This window comes from Scatophagus argus, chromosome 16 (genome assembly GCF_020382885.2).
Source record: "Scatophagus argus isolate fScaArg1 chromosome 16, fScaArg1.pri, whole genome shotgun sequence".
NCBI lineage: Eukaryota > Metazoa > Chordata > Actinopteri > Scatophagidae > Scatophagus > Scatophagus argus.
This window is the reverse complement of record NC_058508.1, coordinates 7,795,477-7,815,665: the sequence shown is the minus strand read 5'-3', so window position 1 is coordinate 7,815,665 and position 20,189 is coordinate 7,795,477. Positions and strand designations below refer to the sequence as shown.

Genomic DNA, 20,189 nt, shown 5'->3' with positions numbered 1-20,189 from the left:
GATGTGTTAAGCTTTTCCTCCTCAATCAGAGACAAACCAAATGACGTCCATCCATTTTTTATGTGGAGGTTTAGCTGGCTAACTAAATATCTGCTAACTATAGGAAGGTAGCTACTTCAGTCAAAAATTAAAGGTTAGATCTCTTTTTTTTATGTGCTTGTGGTTATGTTAATGACACATGATTTCGTGGGTTCTTAGAAACAACAGCAACAACAAAAAACTTTCACCACTCATCTTTTCTTTTTTTAATTGAAGCCTTCATTAAAAGGCAGTGCTTTGTGCCAGTGTTTTGCAGCTTGCAAAATGCTTTCAGTCTGATCAGGCCCAAACTGTCATCAGATTCTGGTTTAAATTTTATAAGTATGTGACACTGTCTTATTTCAACAAAGGCCCACCCACTTCAGACCAGTGAGAAGAGCATGGACAAAAACTAAAGACAGAAAATTTTTCATGTTGAACCCCTCACTCGTACTACAAATCTGGTTGAGAAAATGTTATCAGAGCCCTTTAAAGTAAGTCACACTCTTATCTGTCACACAGTTAGGAGCATATGTTGCACTTCATCACAGGTTAAAGATGACTACATGCCACTTCCAATAAACCCTCACTCTCCTGACAGTCTGTTGGGACCAATAATGAGCTTGTCTGAACTACACACACTACACTGAACAGTTTAAGTGATAGCCCCTAAGCCACACGTGTATTTATTTGCTCAGGCAGTGAAATGGCCTGCTAAAGAAGATCAGGATTCCCGCGATGCCTGTTTGGGCCCTCCACAGGGGATATTTAACCCAAATTGAACCTTAGTGTGAATCCAATTCTGTTAATGGTTTGACAGCATGGTTCTGTTAAACTAGCGCAGCATTTCTGAGTAAAGATGCTTTGGCAAGTGGAATATTGTGTCCTCCGCCTCCTTTTTGTTTTTCACTGAAGTTGCATCCATAATGCAGCATGGCCTGCAAAGAAAAGGCTGGCAGAGTGACGCTCCTCAGAGAGAGTCTTAATTTTTGTTTCTCCCGACACTGCTTAGAAGACTCAGCCAGTGCTAATGAATACTAGCAAATGACACTGAAGGCTAATTTTGACCTTCTCACTTTTTAAAGTACACCCTTTATACATTATGAGATTCCTGTCAAGATATGTTCTGCTTGTTCTGCTTGATAAGAGTAAAAGTGACAGCAAAATAGAGAAAGGAAGGAGAAAATGGGAGCTAGATTGAAAGGAAAAAGAGAAAGAAGAATCACATCAGAGCAAAGAATTAACAGAAGAGTCTTAGTGAGTCAGTGTTCTGGAGGCTTTGGGGTTTTTTTTTTACATTTTATTTGATTCTTTCACAGCTTAACCTCTTTCTTCTTTTGGTATGTTTTACAACAGCTCATTACCAGAGGAGAGAGGGATGAATAGATAGATAGATAGATGGATGGATGGATGGGTGGAGGTAATGGTGTGGGAGGGACAGAGCGAATGGGAGGAAGGGAACAGTACCATAAGTGAAATCAATAGAGAGGAGAGACAATGAAAATAAAAAAGAAAGAAAGAAAGAAAGAAAGAAAAGGGAGAGAAAGAAAGAAAAGCAAGAGGAAGATTTGGCTAAGAAAATAAGAAAATGAAGAGTTAAGAAAGAGGGTAAATACAGAGGGAAATGAAGGTCTTTCTCTTATAATCTCTGTTAACTTTGAATATCTACTTTATGCATTAAAATGTGAGCTTTATTCCTGCAGGGATGTCTTATACCTATACATAAACAGAAACAAGAACAGTTAGTATAAAAAGGATAAATAAATAGGATGAAAATAGCAATGAGGACATTTGAGGGTGTGTGTGTGAGGGCCAGCACACCACAGCTTACTTCCTATAGTGCAGCATTGCATTAAGTGAAGACAGCAGTGTGGGAGAGGGTGAGGAAGAGGAGTGTGTGTAGCAGGAATCGCCTGCAGTTGGAGTGGGCAGCTGAGGTGTGGGTGCCGGGGAGGAAGAGGGGCCCAGCAGCTGTCAGGATGTAGCGGTGGTTAGGAGGTGATCTTGAATCATCTAGTCAGTCGCACTAGATGATGTTTTATTCTTTCACAAGCCAAGTAAACTCTGCAAGAGAGGAAGAAAAAAACAAAGGCTTTTAGGTTTATCAGGTGGGTAATGCTCATGTCATTACCCACCTGCTGTTCATTTTGCACTGTTTACCTCACCCACTTGCACTATACTCCACCCTGCACTACCTCACTTTTGGACTACCTCCAGAAACATATTTATTTTACTTACTTTATTTTATTTGGTGTTACCTTATTCTATTTTATTTTTATTTTATTTTATTCTTCTATTATATGTTACTTGTTACGGTCTATGTATGCACCAATCACCAAGACAAATTCCTAGTAATGTGAAACCTCTTCACTTACAATGGCAATAAAGTCTTTTCTGATTCTGATTTGGTTTTTTTTATCAGGGGTTTATTAGGACCACTACATGTCTGCTTTTATATTTTGTAGGAAAATGAATCTAGAGTGAAGCTACAGTCTTAGTGTGTGACCAATAAATGAAGACGGCCTGTGTGTCTTTCAGTGACTTTTGTTCTACATTCTGTTTATGTTTCTATTTGTGCGATCTCGCGACACTCCCACTAATGGAATTTGATTCTTACCATCGACTCCAATCTTGCCATCTCCATCCTTGTCGGCTGCTTTTAAAAATGCTTTGGTTTCTTTGTCTGTCAGGTCCCTGCCATCTTTGGCGAAACCCTTCAGGACAAATCTGACCAGGGACAGAAAAGCAGAATAGAACGATGTCACAGAACACTAATGTTTAATGTGCAGAAACATCAATTGTTGCATCTTTTGGGGTTTGTGTGTATGTGTATGTGTGTGTGTGTTGGTGAGTGGGTGACTTACTTGAGCTCCTCCTCCTCAATGAAGCCGCTGTTGTCAGCGTCCAACACAGTGAAGACTTTCTTCACATCATCAGAAGACTTGGCTTTCAGACCCACCATCTCAAAAAACTTCTTATGGTCAAAGGAGTCAGCAACTGCACACACACAGATGCAAAATGTCACTACTTACAAGTACTCCAAAATGTTAACCTCAGATGTTTGACACTTATTGCAGACTTACATTTTTCTTTCCAAAGATAATGGGCTTGAAATCCCACACACAGCCAGTAGAGGCATTAAGTTAAATTTAAGTTGCTTTCCCTGAGTTGATCTGAGAGATGAGACCCAGAGGCAAAGATTTAATTGTAGTTCGGTAGCCTTCTAACAGTGTGACAGTTATAGACTGAGAACATGTGTTTGCCAGAGGACCCATCAGTTCTGGGTCATGAAGCTCCATGCATTTCCTGTCTGCCTGCTCTATACATGCCAACATTAACTACAGGCATGTAGAAGAAACTGTAAAAGAAAATGTATTCAATAGTTTTATGCATGACTTCATTTTTTGATGTTTTGAATGTTTTTCTTTCATTAGTGATCTACAGTTGCAAAGCTGGGAATGCTGTTTCAGAAGACCGTTCCTTTTTTCCCATAAACAGCAGTGGCTAAGGCTCATGAGTAGTATAGTATTTTCAGCCATGTGCCAGGCCAAAATGATGGGCAAGACATGATTTCATGTAACAAAATTTGAATAATTAAAACAATGTAGAGTAGCCAATTAACCTAATGTGCATGTTTTTGGTATTGTGGGAGGAAGCCAGAGTACCCAGAGAAAACCCACACAGGCAAACTCCACGAAGAAGGGCCCAGACCGGGATTCGAACCTGGAACCCTCTTGCTATGAGGCAACAGTGCTAACCGCCGCACCACCGTGCCGCCCCCATGATAAGTGTTTTACCTGCAAATGCATCTAGAGCTTTCTTGATGTCATCAGCGTTGAGGATGCTGCTCATTGCCATCTTAGCTGCTGGATCAAACAGAGGGAGAGACAAGAAAGAAGAGAAGGACAGAGAGGGGACAAGGTTAAAAACAAGGTCACTAGAAGCCAGAGAGAACTTGGAGACATTATCATATTACACTGGTGACACTCTAGAAATGGAGCAGGAAACCAGGGCATGGGAGAAGAAGGTGAGGAGTGATAAAGAGAATTAGTCATAGTCGGGGGGGGGGGGGGGTGGCAGAGAGAGGGACGGGAAGAAGTGACAAATGTAAAGAAAGAGAAGAAGAAGGAGGGAAAGGAGGTTTAGTTCTGCGTTTGCAGGATGTTGTACCATGGTCTTCAAAATTAAAGAAAAGACTGAGGAAAAGGGGGAACAGGAGGGGATCAAATGGACAGCATGGTGTGCATAGCAGTGTTGTCCATTTTATCTATGATATCACTGAGTTGTTACAGATGAAAGGAGGGCACAAAGCCAGAGGCCAAGTCAGCAGGGGTTTAACAAGACCATCTGAGTCCTCTGCTGTGACTGAAATGCATCAGAAGAATTCATTTTGTCAGCCCAGTCCACATAGAGAATCTTCTTCTCGTACTGAAACCTGAGCCTGGCACTTGAAAGTGCTTTGGCTTTTTGCCTCATGGGTGACTGAACGTTGTCTGTTGTCACCTTCCCTCAGCACTGACTGATGCCCTCTGTCCTCTGTTGCAAACACACATATACAGCATGTAAATACTTGATGCTGGACACAGACAGAGGCAGTCTCCCAACGAGCAGCGGAAAAAGACCGGAGTGTAGGAAACTGTGGCGGTGAGAAGGAGTGAGTGACACATGGAGCAGGCGATGCAGGGATCTGGTTTCTCTTCATTCATTGTGGTCTGGCAAACCCTATTAGGTATTTGTTTGGGACACACATTATTTTAAGTAGGCTGTAAGACAAGATGATTGAGATCTCATGCAAGACATCCAATTGAACCCAACCTGACAACTGAACACACAGACAACTTGGTGACCTGTCAGAGGTCTTTGCTTCCACAAACATCAGTTTATGAGTACATTTGCATTGACATAGGACTATTCAGTATTCACTATTCAGGACTACTCACTCCTAGAGTATTTTAAACTAGTTGTCCAACAGTTTGTAGGGTTTCACATTCAGTGAGTCACATCTTTATACTAGCAGCTTCTTGCTTGGTTCAGCCTCCAGCTGCCAGACTCAAAAGATTCTCAACCAGTGTTTCCATACAAAAAACTTCAACTTCATCCACCTCAAAAACACAATATCATTGAGCACCAACTCCTTTCAACTAAGTCTGACTTACATTCAGTCTTTAGAACTGGCTATCTTTTTCTAAAATATCAGAAAGGTACAGGGAAAAAAATCTTTTACATCTCTTACAGAAAGAAAACAACATTCATTGATTTTATTCAAAGTTCCTGCTATAGCAGGCAAGGAAAGTGTCTTCAGTGGAATCAGAAATAAGTCTTTATAGAGACTGAAGAAGATGTGGTGACGTGCATCACTTGCATGTCTCAGTATCAGTGTAGACCAGTTCATTTATTAAAACAGAAGTGTGTGTGTGTGTGCAGTTGAGTGACAAATGCCAATAAGGCTTCTAAAAACCCTTTCTGCATGAACTACGCCTGAAGGGTCTACAGACATGCGAGCAGCTCAGTACTGATGTGCTGATTTCCAGCTCCTAATATTTACAACATTCTCATAGAGTAGCATGCTAACATTTGCTAGTAAACATTAAACACAGAAAGTACACCTTTCAAGCATTTTATCTACAACTTTTCAGCCACTAACAATTAGTGCTAATTAACAACTAACAATAACAATTTTAACCCACTAAGCACCTCTGCATCCAAAGTATCCTAATGTGCTGATTATGTTTGTTTAGAAACTTATTTGAAACTTATTTGAAATCAAAGTATATTCATTCAGAAATTTCAAGTTGAATTTCATTTCAGATTTTTATATTTCCCCTAAGTTAATGATAAAAATTACTTAATTCCACTTAATTGCTGTGTATTTCTTGCTGTAATTTCCATCAAAATTGCACAAATTCTAACACTGTCATTCCTAGAGCCACTAACATAGCTATAAAAACTGAACATGTGTGTGGCTGGCTTTTCAAGGATGCTGCTGTGAAGTAGAGTTCACTGTAAACAACCATGTTCCAAACTTAGTTTACTGTAGTTTATCTGCAGTGGACCTTAGAGCTCTTGGATATATGATATATACATTCAACTGAGAACGATACTGATGCAAAGCATGGAGAAGGGCGATGTCGCATGGAAAGGTCACATTAATGATACTATTGCCATCATCCTTGTATCATGGCCATTCCCTCTGTGCAGCACGTAACGCTGAGCTGGCCAATATCATTGCTCTGTCCTTCCCCGTGGAAATACAGTCTGAATTTTCTGTACATTTCCTCCCATCACAAATCACTCAAGCTAAAGTATTTTGCTGCATCATGCCCAAAGCAGTGCAGCTCCTCTAATATCATCAACTTGATAGTCTGCCACACTGTGGTTTTATTTGACTGCATTTAAGATTGATATCCACAAAAACGCTATCCATATGGGTTCAGCTCCAAAACATCGTAAAATATTTTTTAGAGTGTGGGGAAATCATCAGTTAATTACCTGAGAGGGCACCAAAGCTTGACTACACTCCTCAAATAAAAGAAATTAAGACATGTCTTAGAAAATGGTCAATAAGGAAAGATTTACAAAGTAATAAAGCTTATTTTGGTTTGGACTTTGACACTTACTGATAAATGTGGTGTTAATCTGTACTTATAGTTGTTCAGTCCTGCTTGGTGTCACACTCGGCTTTAGTGATGTATGCACTTCTTTCGAAGGGATGTTATTATCTCCTTCTGTAACTCTCTGCTACACACACAGATCAATATTCAACTAAGCTGAACTTGTGTGGTCATATATTCCATCTTTTATCGATATAAAAGCACAACCTCCGTCTCTGACCTTTACCACAAAGGTGTCCACAGGGAAAAGAGACAATTCACCGTGAAATGAGGAGGATAAGATTGATTTACTGAGATATCTCAGGTAGTATGCTGCCAGTAGAACTGTAAAGATTGTTTCGCACTGATTTATTTTATGTAAAGTATAAAGACCAATTGTAATTGTGCTGATCTGCTCTCATCTCTGCAGATCTTTGATCCCAGTCAGTTATTTGAAATGCTCTGTTTTCTGCACTAATCTGCACTAACGTTTGTTTTCAGTCACTGGGAGTCATGGAAATAATTTTTGAATACAGCACTGACATATCATGACTATCAGCATCATCATGACTGACGACTATCATTCAAATGAAGTCTTGTTTCTGTGCATCTGATGAGTGTAAGTTAAATGTTCACTCTCTTTTACCTCAGGTTTTGCTCTCCACCATCTCTCGAGAGACAGATTTGGTTGTTTAGCTGCTCAGTACTCCAATAGTTAAGCTTTTTAGAGGCTTTTCAGAGCCAGCTGCCTGCTGCCACTGGAATTGAACTGAAACTTGCTTTGAAGCTTCATAAAGCCAAGGGGAACTAAAGATTCAGGTGATAATCTCTTGCAGGTTCATCATTACATTTGATACATTTTCATTGTGAAGACTTAACTGAGACATTTATGGTGGAATATAATACCCCATGACTCCTCCCTGACTGAAAATCTCTGGGATGCACCAGAAAAACCCAAAGGACCCAACATTCCGATGCCAGTGACCACACAATACCCGCAAAGGTCCTGTGTCCCTTCCCCTAATGGGTTAGAGCTGTTTTGGCAGCACAAGGGAGACATATAAAATATCAAGCAGGTGGTTTTAATGGTGCGGATGATTGGTGTATCTATACTATACTACTATACTATACTTGAGAATTTCAAGTTGTCCTGGATGCCCTTCCCTTGTTTATTTTTTTTTTAATTCTTATTTTTGATTTCTGCAGTCTTGAAACCCTGTCCCTGAGGTGTGCTGCGGTGAGGCAAGACAGAGAGCACAGAGAGCTGGCTCATACTTAAGGCTGACATGCTCATTTCAGTTGGGATATTTTAAAGCTGTTGATGATACAGTCCACATATTTAAAAAATGTTTAACTGAATGTGTTTCATGTGGAACAGTGAAGCATAAGCTAACAATATGTAGCAGAAACCCTGTGTTTTAAAGGTTTCTGCAGGATACTGATGGATGGTCTCTCCTACATGAGGTCAATGCTATGTGATTAATACAGCATGTGAACTGGGGTTTCCTTAGTGGGAAATCCCATCATACTGATGGTTTCGTTAGGTGTGGGAAACCTAACCGTGCTGCAGCTCTGCCAACTCCTCAGTCTACTGTAACAGCTGCATTAAAGTGTGAATATGTGCGTGTGTGTGTGTTGGTGTGTGTGCAAGTGTTTATGTGCATTACAGAGGGTGCCAAACAGACTGGGATGAAGACATGCAAGGCTTAAAGAAGAATGTACTTGCATTTCAAGAAACCTGACTCCCTTATGTTCTCATGAATGTTGTGTGCTGTGTTTGCGAAAAGCAGGGAAAATATATGTTAGAGTGAGACGCAGATGAGGGGAAAAGGAGAAGGGGAAACATACTGCAGAAAAACTATTTCTCTTCACTATCATTGCTTGTGAACTGGAGGTGAACTCTTGTCCTCTACAGAAAACACTTTGAAGCTAATAGTTTTTTTCCCCCCTTTGTGCTGCGGTGTCAGTATACTGCAGCGAGACATTTAACAGTGAGCATTGTTTTGTAGAATCATTGTTTTTGATGCAACTCATATGCCCTGTTTTAATTTTAAACTGAGGTCACCAATATTTGATTTGATTTTTTTCTATTTTTATTTTTTGTAATGACTGCATCTGTGAGTGGTTGCTTAGTTATAAGTTCATCCCCATGTCGCTGCAATAAAAAACACTTTATGTAATATAATTCAGGTTATTATTTCTTCTAGATCATAGATTCACACAGTGCATTATGACTGGTTCAGATTATTATAAACAGAAGGTAGGACAGTACTGACTTTATCCAACAGTGTTCTGAAATGATGAGTTTGAGCTGCTCTGTGAATGTAACAGAACATGTTGTGTTATACTGTAAACTTTGAGTGTCATATCATTTTTCATGGACACCTCATCTTTTTGATAATGTAATGTTTTCAATAAATCTCTCTCTGTTCTCCAAGAAGCCCTTTGTATCTTTGTAAATAAGATTGTAAATAAGTTTGGTTATACAGTAGGTCATTTACAGTAGCGCAGATGATAAAAACTAAACTGTTCTCAATCGATCCAGAATCTTAATTGACTCTCTGATATATTGTGTATTTATTTATCTTAAATGTATCTATACATGATGACATATTTGTTGTCCAGAGACCCAGCTATAGCTAAAGTTGCACCATGAATGTGAAGAACTCCAACAGGTCAATTTTCTGAATCAAAGGGGCATCAGTGATTCTTTGCTACAGATCTCCGCGGCCACAGCTATCTTTTCAGTGTGCATTACATTGTCTGATGATTTTATAGAGAGGCTGATAGACAATGTACAAGTAGTGCCGAGGCCTGGAGGGATTGTGTGGCTGTTATCACCACTGTCCACTGTCTAATCCTCTGGCAGGTACAGGACAGTGTGGCTTAACCACACAGTTACACAGCTTAGCAACCACAACAGTGCTGTGTGTGTGTGTGGGTGTGTACGTTCTCCCACTTAACATACTGCAGTCATCACCAAGATTCATAATCTAATAAGGTTACAAATTCTTTTTTGCATGTGTGTGACTTTGCAAAACACACACACGATGAAAGGGATTTTAAGCATGCAGACTCAACACACATTTGCATAAAATATTAGAAAACAAATTAAAGATGTAAATTCCTTTTAATTAGCCACTGAAAGCAAGAGCGTGAGGACTGTTAGAAAGCCTTACATATTTCATTGTGACACACAAACAAAATATTGTGCGTTGCCCTCATTAATTAACAGCCTGCATCGTTCTGTCGATGAATATTCATGCTACGTAATGCCTCTACTGTGTGAGTACATGAAAGGTTTTTGTGATCAGCCAAAGGATCAGCTGTACACAGAAATTAATTCTCATGAGGAACTTCATGTCTTTTACTGCATCAGCATTTTGGCAAAGTTGTGTTACCCTGCAGCACGGTATTCAATCTCATTAGGTGTAATTAAAGTTTGACCTTGACAGATATCACAAGTAAGCAATGCAACAGAATTACACCTGTGCCTATTTTGGCAGTAAACTATTGCTATCAGAAAGTAATTACCTTGTTGATATACTCTGTATTGAAATATAATCTCATTCTATAGATCAACCTGTGAAGACAGTAAATGGCATTTCTTTATACATTTCTCTATCACCTACAAGTTCCTTTTATCTCTGAATCTGATCACAAAGTGATATCAAGGACTGTAGAACTACTGATGTCAATATCAAATATCCACTGTCAGTATTTCTGTTACAATCTCTTCCATCTGCCTCTCTCTGGCAGAGCTTTTCAAAGCTCTATTTTGATTTCTTGGTCTTACCTGGTTAGTGACAGACGGGACTTGGGAGAAAGGCCAGATGGTTGCTACAGGGATGTCCAGTAAAGAAGATAGGGTATGCTCTGTCTGTCTTTTATACATATCCTCTCTAAGTATTTTGGGGTGAAAAAATGGCTGACCGAATGAGCATTGGGTCAGTGATGTTACTGTTTGGCCTGCCCACATTGCTTTCCTGACTGCACACATGCTAATCAAACATTACTATTCATAAGCTTAAATCTCCTCCTCTCATACCGACATACTGACTTCTTTTCTTATGTTCATCCTTTCTCCGCCCCTCCCTTCCTCAAACACTTCCTCCTTCTTCCCATTTGATTTCTCCACCTCATTTTCTCACACCTCCCACCCGAGGAACCTCAGTCTGTCCTCTAATTCCCCTCTGATCCAATCTCTCCCATTTGCTTTCTCTTTGCCTCTCTCTCTGTCTCCCTTCTTTTAAACTTTTAATTTTTACTTTTAGTTCTCATCTACCATCTCCTCCTTTAAGGTATTTGCTGTCATCACTGACAAATTGTAAAGCTCAAACCTTATCTAGCTTTAGCTTTACTTCGCAGTGATAAGGGGGCAAATTTACCAGTCTTAAATCCTAATGATTTGTTGAATCAATGGGTCCTTCATTTCAAATAGAGGCAGACAAAAAAAGCAGCTCCTCTTTTCTAACCAGCAGCTGCTAATTTTGACAGCCGAAATGAAAACTGTTGACATTATATTTCTTTCAGATGTAGTTTGCTAACTAATTAAGCTAACACTAACTCCATGAAAAAACACAGCTCTATGAGCTGAAGATGCAGTCTTTGCAAAAAGATGGAGGTTAATGATCTGCATGTTCCAAGAAAAAAGTCAGCATCTTCAGCAGTTAATGGCCCATATAAAAGACATAGAAATAAAGAAGTTATATTGAATTGTAGAGCAAGTCTTCGCATTATTATTAAAAAGGTTACCAGTGGACATAGTTGGTTAAGTTAATTTGCCAGACATGCTAACCCTTGCAACTAACATTAGAGCAGACGTTTTTGTTCTGTGTTTTTGGTTTTACAAGGCTACATAATGCAGAAACCTCCATCTCTGCAGGCCATAATGACTTTGCAGAAAAGGGACCTGCAAGGGCTCCATTGCTCTACATCACTAACCCCAATAATAAAACACTCAGCATTGGCAGGCTATACATCCCTCTGGGACAGTGCGGCACTCCCTGTCCAGGATTCCTCCCTGAGGTTCACTTATACTTGTAAAGTGTTTATGGATCACAGCAAACATCAGCTGTTTCCACCAGTGGTATTACTGGAGAACGCCTCATGCTGACCTTTAGGAAGTATTGGTTGGGAGAGGCCAATATGAGCCTTAAGGGCTACTGTTGGTACGTGAAAGCCATAAACAGGTTTTCTTGGAAGGCATAGATTTATGTGTTATTGAGTCTCTCTCTCTCTCTCTCTGCATCTTGTGAATGTTTGTGTGTGTTCGAGTGTGAGAAAAGGTGTGAGTGAGTATGAGACATTAAATCAGGGGCTGGTGTTCTCTACTGTGGAATACCTTTCAACAGCAGGAGGTATTATCTCAGTTACTGTCAAGCTTTGAAATTTATATATACACATCTATCGTTTTCATGATATCTGTTTTATTGATGTTTTTTGAGTCAGTCATTTTGAAACTGCATTGATTATCTTTGCAAGTCAATCAGAAAATGTTTTGTAGAAGTTCCAGGGACTGCAGAAAAACAAGATGGGTCGTGTGAGCAAATACTTTTGTATGTTTACTGATAAAATCCTCCTGGTGTGTGAATAGTGCTTGCCTTCTCTTAGGAGAAAAGAGGGAGTGTAAGGTGTTTAAACCACCACAACATCTCTTACAACATACAATGTTCAGACTGTATGAAAACATAAGTAGGATGTTGGAGGCTTGAAAAAATGTGCTTGAGTGATACATCTATTAGTTTCAGAGGTCTGAACAGGATTTTAGATCAAATCAAACACCAGGAAAGTCATCATGACACAATCATCTTGTCCTGTGTCGTAAAATCAGCAGGTAAACAGTAGAAATACACAGTTCATGATACAGAGGCCACTATTTTCATGCAGTACTGTTGTCCGTCCAAATTCGTCCTTAGAGAATAAATCAGCACGGATGACTAGGCAGTCTGCACCCTGTGTCACCCCAAAAGTCAAGCCCAATCTGTGTTACTCAAACCACAATTATTCTTTAACCCAACCATGACAAATGTCGAAAAGCTATATGAAACTTATCCTTTACTCCCTGTCTTTCTGTTAGACTTTTTTTTACACCAAAATTAACCTGCATATGCAGCGTAAAGGGGTAAACTACTAAAAAGAGGCAAAATCAACATTAAAAATACACTAGAAAACAACAGTACAAAGCACTGTGGAGGACAATGACACTGTCACAGTGGTTACTTGTTTATCTATTACTTGAGTCTTTCTTTCAAACTCCATGCTGACTGAATGATGAAGTCAGATGGGGAACTGTCTCTGAGCCAACATCCCTAAAATTCAGCCCATGTTTTTTTTTTTTTTTTTTTTTGGTCCAGTGTGAAAGGTGTATTTCTGTCCTCTGCTCTGTAATCCCTATGGCATAACTGCACAGGGACATTACTCCCAGTCTAATTCACAAGCCTTCCTCTCAAAGTCCTAAACCCTTTAACCATTCCATGGCCGTTCTTTTTCATCTCTCCTCCAACGATCTTCTTCTAATTTTGATGCAGCAAGTGTTTCTCTCCCTCCTTTCATCCGTTTGCTGGTTCACTCCTCTAAATTTATCACCTTCTCCAATCCCCTCACAGCAGCCAAAGGACCCCAGAGGGAGTTGTCTTGATCCCATGATGTGCCAGGGAGCTTCTTGCAGTTCTCTTTGAGCCAGCATGGGGCAAAGAGAACTGCAAGAAGGCAAGAGGGAATATGAGAAGGAGGTGATGGAGTGGTGACAGGAGGGGGATAAAGGTAGATGATGAAAGAGGAGGAATTAAAAGAGGTATGGGAAAGGAGAGACTAAAAGAGCAAAGCAGTGAAGTGGTAGAGGGCTCAAAGTCGACAATGGATCTCGCCAGGGAATGTTGATGTTAGATGGGGCATGGACAGAGGCGGAGGGTAGGGGTGAGAAAGCAAAATGGTTGAAAATGAGGGAGAGAATTCAAATCACAGGAACGGTTTTATCTCACATATTGTCTGAATAAACTGAACATTAGGGGTTCCTAACAGAGACAGAATGGAAACATTTCCTCATGATTTTCTTCTTGTGTTTACTGGTCATTGACAACCTGGCATACCTAATAATAAACACAAACTTCCCTTAGCAAAAATATGTCAGAATTTTCAGACAAAAGTCTCGGTTGTCCTACTGCTTCAAATTATTTCATTTTCTCTTAATCGCTGTCATTAAAAAGCCTTTAGGCTTGCACGATTACTTATGGGACTCACAGTGGGTTGTTTGAGACTGTTTCAAATGACTTAGTTATGTGTTGACTAATTTATTAAATTACAACCTTCCATGATGGCTCATTTACAGTGTGTTTTCCACTGGGAGTTTCTTAGCAGGCATGCGAACCATCACCAGACCATTGGTTAATCACACAAACAAACACTGCTCATTGTGAAAGTATCCCACTTCATTTACCACAAATTTAAATCAACATGCTAATTATTTTTTCATATTTGGACTGACATATATGTGAGACCTATGACCTCAGACTATCTACAGTACTAATAATTACTATACAGTTTTCATTGCCTTGTTTTTGGATACTGCACAAACTTTTGATCTAAACTTTTCCAGAATAAACATAAGATTACATTCATATTATATCCTGTAACTTTGAATAAAGGGAAGTTAGTTTTGGGATCAACTAAGAGTATAGCAGGTAATATAAGGAAAAATTCCACAGAGAAAAAGAAGAAAGGGTGGTGCTAATAAGAAACAGCAGGAGTGAGAGATGCCTTTGAACCTGAGTCCAGGTAATCCAACATAATGCAGACACAACCTATGTGAGGGTAGCATAGAGAGACATAGAAACTATGTTCCCAGCCATGTGGTTTCTGCACATTTTGATTTTGTTCACAAGAAAATAAGCATGGACATGCCAGAAATTTTAGAAAATACCTAAACATGACATCAAGTGCTTTGGCTGAAATGCATCCATTTTCTCTCCGATCTAAACCTTTTCTCTCCTGTCTCCACAATCTTTTTCCGTCTTGTTCGTCTTGTCTGTTGTGACATTTTTATGGTTCTTTTACAACATGGAGGTATCTGTCTTCACTGCATATCACCGTACATTGTGCTATGCAAATGATACTCCACCCCTCTTCTCCTTCCTGGCCCTCACTGGGAGGCTCAAGAACATATAATGAGAAAGAAGGTGTAGCATCATATGGAATTGGCAAGGGCATCGTTGCACAGTTCATATTGGATGACGCCAAATGTACTTGACACTCATTTTGTGATACTTATGTCCTCTAGCAGGCGAGGCTGCAGTTTGAGGATATCAGTTATCAGATGAACGTCACTAAGCAGAAGCCAGTGTTCGTCCTTGAAGGCAGCAGCTTGTGCCTGAACAATTAAATTGCATGGCTCGCAACATATTGCCAAACTTCTTGACTTGTTCAAGACTTGAAACTGTGTTTCTTTTTTCACCAATGAATTTTCAGTCTCAAACTGAGGTGGCAATAGTATACGAGCTCAAGCAATGCAGTGTCACATATGACCACCAGGCCAATCCTGTTCTTCATTCTTTAAAAAAATGTTTGTCAGCAGCTTGAGGAACATGAAAAAAATAGCTTTCAACTATTTACTTTACTACTATTCACACTTATGGTTTATATAGCACAGTAAAATAAATGTCCTGTTAAGAGAGGAAGTACAGTACATTCACTTATTCCACTGTAGTTTCACACCAATAACCCCTGAAGAAGAACATCTTCCTGTATAGCATTTGATGAGGAACTGAGGTTCCAGATCGTTGACTTCACTTGTCCTCAGCACTGTGCAGGTTGTCCCCGCACAACAGGAAGACTTTGAAAATTTTGCATTTAGAACAAAGTTCCACCATCAGCATTTTTTTGACAAGGTTTTACATTCCAGTAAGGTCAGTATGCTTGATTTCTTTAGTTCAAAGCAGCATTCAAGGGCTGATGTTTGTGCAAAGTGGCAGGCATGATAGACACAGACATGATAGAGGGAGAAAGACATGATAAAGAAAATACTGCACAGAAAAGATGCTGAGGTAGAGACTTCAGTAAGTGCATCTACCCCCGAACAATACTTAAGTACTTTTGAAGCAAAGAATATTTAGATTTAAAGCATGTGCCAAAATTTAGATGATGTGCTTGTGTATGAATAATGCCATGGACCAATGAGGATGCTTCAGGATTCCAATACTGATGTGAGGAAACAAAACATTTTACATCATTCTATTAACAAATCAAGTCTTGTCAGCCACTGTAAAGAACAAAAAAAAAATCTAATTGTTAAGGTAAGGAATGTGGGAATATGTGAAATTTCCTTGGTGAAAACATTTTCAAAATGTGTGAGTGACAGACAGACAGACAGGCAGACAGAGGAAAACGTACACTATTTTATAACTCTGTCTCAGCATGTTTTTTCCATATGTCTCTGTCACAGTAGAAAGGTGCAGAATGAAAAAAAATAAGTGCAATAAGAATAGTGAGGGAAACATGAAAGGCAGAGATTGATGAAAAATAAAGAAGTGAATCTGAGAATAGAAGGAAATTCCACTCAGACGAGACAAGACATACAGATAGATAGATAGATAGATAGATAGATAGATAGATAGATAGATAGATAGATGGGGGGTGGGGGGGGGGTTTGGCAGGGGGACGTTACCCTTGACAGCAAAAATGAGAATGAGACAGGAGTGGACAGGAATGATTCGCCTGTTAATAGGAAATCCAATCCAATCTTGCCTGCTGTCTGCTTTTGTCCGTGTGTCCGATGTTCGCCTGTCATTCGTGCAGCACATGCTTAATCATTGTTCTTTCTTTCTAAATATTAAGGCGTCAAGACAAATCCCCATCCCACAGCACCCCCCTGCATACTATATAATCACATCCTTTTGACAGTCCTTGTTCCCAGGCCTGTAGGTTGGACAGAACTCACCCTCTATCAGAAGCAGAAGAGATATCAAGAGACTTAGAAGACCAAATGAATGATTGACCTGTCTGTGTATACATGGAGGAAGCCTTGACAGAGAGAAGGTAGGATGATGGAAGGCAAAAGAGGTGGAAAAAGACTACACAGAGGAAAAATGAATTCATTGTATGTGATTTGAGAAGGAAGATGTATGAGTTTGACGATAGAAGACAGTCAGGCATCTGTCTCCGTGTCTTTCCATTGCTCTGGACAGACTGGAAAATGAAATCTCTCAGGTCAGTGCTGAAACTATCCATGTGTCAAGGTTGTTGTCATCAACAGCATTTTTATCACTTTCATCACTATATCTCCACTGTCATCATCAGTGAGCCTCAGTGAATCTCATTCCCTGGACGTCACCGGATTATAGAGCAGGTTGTCCACTAATCAGAAGGTTGGTGGTTTGATATCTGGCTCAGGCTGCACGTCAAAGTGCCCTTGGGCAAAATACTGAACCCCAAATTGCTCCTGATAGCTCTTCCGTCAGCGTGTGAGTGCTGTACATTTGAATATATGAGTGGTTTTTGCTACTGATGAGCAGGTCCATCAGCGTATGTAAAACATATGTAGACATCTGAAAATCCCCATTGAAATATAAAACACTGATGTGTTGATACATGTATTGGACAAACACACACGAAGCAGGAATGTTGAAGAGAGCCACAGTGTGTGAGGTGATGCAGGGTGATTGCGTGATTCACACAGTATCTGGTGCTGGCCTTGGTTGGCTGAATAGTGTGAGTCCAGCAACAGGTGTCTGGGAAGAGTTGACACTGACTTCAGAAGCAATATGAGTTCCAGCATGCTGATATGACAGCCAGTGAGTTTTCAAAGACAGAGAGGGAAGAGAGGGAAGAACAAAGAGAGGCTGTAGAGTAAAAAGTTAAAAAATTAAAACGAATGTATCATTGGTAAAAGGCATGATGAAAGAGGAAGAGGATGTAGCAGAACTGCCGGAAAAGGAAAGTGTTCGGAAGGTGCTGGAGAGAGTGATGAATGGAGGTAAACACAGTGGTGATGGAGTGAGGGTTACTACTGAGTAAAAGAGAGTCGAAACTTCAACCTGAGAGGACGTGTACAATATCACCGACCTGATCTCTGAAAAAATCACGTCTCGATACGTTTATGTTCAGCAGTTAATTTATACTGGGTGGAGTTAATCAGATTAGATTGTTATTTTTTTCTAAGGGGAGGAAATGAAAAAGATTTAAAGGCTGCTAGAAGTGAAGGGAGTTTATGGGGGTCATATAGGACATTTTCAATCTTTGACTTAAGCTGTGAAAAGAATTACAGGATTTAATTAAGTTTTGTCCCTCTGTAAATTATTTTTAATAAGTAAATCAAAGATTATTTCAAACAGTTTAACAACACTAGCCTAAGTTAGCCTAAACAATATTTCCAATATCAAAAAAACGATATATATTACATATGTACAACTGTTTGTGAAAGCACGGCGTTCATATTATATCATAAGACAAGATGGATTGTTTCTTATTCATAATTATGTCTAAATAGAGAGAGATTCTAAATACTGAAAATTATCCAGAAATTGTGGGTTGTCGTTAACTAGAATGTCCATTGTAGTTCACTACACAATATATTTCCTGTTCAAATGCAGACCATGGATATTATGCTGACTTCAATGCTATGTGAATCATGTGGAGTCAGTGTGACAGGTGGTCAGAATCAGTGCTGGAAACAAGTCACGGAGTGGGACTTTAATGTCTGAGTTATGGTTCAACAGCCCATCAAACTATTTATTACAAGAGGATGACATTGATTGGAATTCAGACTCACACACACATCACATTAATCTGAATGACAGTGTTTCATTTTTCATTTTTTTATCTACAGTACGGAGATTTACAGCATCTAAAGATGACCCTCCCACACACACACACACACACACACACACACCTACACAATTTTGCCAACGTATACATCTAAGTACACAAATATACACATGTACAGCAGAGCAACACACATACATATTCTATAAATGAACAGCGAGGTGTTTGACCTTGAAGTTTTCTATGGTATGTGTGGGGTGTGAGCAGTAAAGTGTGCTGAATTCCAACAAATCACTGGTGTCAGGCAATAAAAAAGAGAAAATCTGAAGATTATTCCACCCTTAAATCCTCTCAAGCCTGAATCACATCAGTGGCACATGGCCACATCTGCACATTATGATAATAACCAGAAATAAGTGTCTGTCACAGGCAGCCTGATTTTCATGTGCTCCTTTTGTTAATCCAAGGGCCACTCAGTATGACCAACCAGTATGACAACTAAATGCTGCACATTATAAAAAAATTAGAGCCGTAATAAGGCTGGCATTAGTGGAGAAAATGACCCCTGTTCTGCACTCTCATCCTGCAGATATGTGACTGTATTTGCTCTTTATGGACAGTTTAAGTTAACAGTGTGCACTGAAAGGAAGACGCATTGCAGTTAAAATCTAATTTAAGTGAAGGACTCACTCGGGTGAGGGATTCTTCTGGACAACAAGGCAGATAGGAGGAACTTCTATCATTATATCCATCAATCAATTAAACAACAGACTGAAGCCATTAGTGTACATTAAATACAAGTTGTGTATGTGTGGCTCCAGTTTTTCTGTATGCTTATTTATTTATGCTTATGTTACTTGTGCTTTTTTTGGTGATCTCCCCTGAACTGTAATTGTATGCAATTTATGCATGTTTTAAAAGCTATATGTTAAATTTAACATGCATTAACATGTCTAATTACCACACAAAACTTGCTTTGTTGAGAGAAAGAAGCAAGAATGCACTTGGGTGCATGCGTGTGTGTATTTTTACTGCACTTACTTTACTAAGTCATTTGGAGTTTTTAAAGCATGTTATCTAATTGTTAATGACTGAACTAATCCCAGATGTGTGGACAGCATTGATGCTGGTTTGGTCTACACAGGAACAATATAATAATCCCTGCAAAACCAACAGTGTTCAGTGTTTACAGCGAGGAGGGTATGGTGTCCTGTCAGTGACATACTCATACTCATAACATCCTTTTACTATCTCTGGTAAAGACAACACTAAGCAAATTCTTACAAAAAAAAATTAAAAAAGAATAGTTTTACACCAATAAATTAACTTAAAACATCACATTTTTATGTATCATTAGTGGAATTTTATAATGTCAGCAAAAATCCTCAGGCTCAGGGCACAGTTATGTTACTGCCATGTTAGCTTCTGTTGGCTAGAGCAACAACAGTGCTATATCCTGCATCAAGAAGTTGCTGTTGTGTAAACATGGTGCAAAGTTACGGTACAATGACTAATATCTCCTTAGCTTAACAGCTTAACTATAGCTATAGCTTATAGCTTAACGGGACTACACATGCTACCTGACAGTGAAAAGCCAGTGTTAGAGTGTTAAGCAGCTGGTTAATTCAGAGAGTTGCTCTGGCTAACAGGAACTAGCTAACACTGGAAACACGGGCTCAGAGAACAAAAAACTGAATATTACAACCTCCTTAAAGGGAGGATTTGTTGCAGAACAATCATATGAGGCTGCATTATAGCTTATTAGAGTGTACCCTAATAAACTGGTTACTGAGTGTACTCATGTGTGCTGCAGGGGGGGAGGAG

At 39.5% G+C, this 20,189-nt stretch overlaps 1 protein-coding gene across 3 annotated transcripts in view; it reads right to left on the bottom strand.

Moving 5' to 3' along the window:
* Positions 1–477: 477 nt before the first annotated feature.
* pvalb6 (parvalbumin 6) overlaps positions 478–20,189 on the bottom strand; it is a 37,214-nt gene continuing 17,502 nt past the window's right edge. The window contains exons 1-5 of one of the 3 annotated variants that reach the window (XM_046416468.1): positions 10,405–10,550; positions 3,816–3,884; positions 2,883–3,015; positions 2,636–2,745; positions 478–2,082 (exon numbers count right to left, since the gene is read on the bottom strand). In XM_046416468.1, the coding sequence (XP_046272424.1) occupies positions 2,057–2,082; positions 2,636–2,745; positions 2,883–3,015; positions 3,816–3,876 (330 nt within the window). In that variant the 5' untranslated portion in view covers positions 3,877–3,884; positions 10,405–10,550 and the 3' untranslated portion in view covers positions 478–2,056. Of the gene's footprint in view, positions 2,083–2,635; positions 2,746–2,882; positions 3,016–3,815; positions 3,885–10,404; positions 10,551–20,189 lie in introns of those variants that run through there. The other 2 variants (XM_046416467.1, XM_046416465.1) reach the window with 2 other exon arrangements.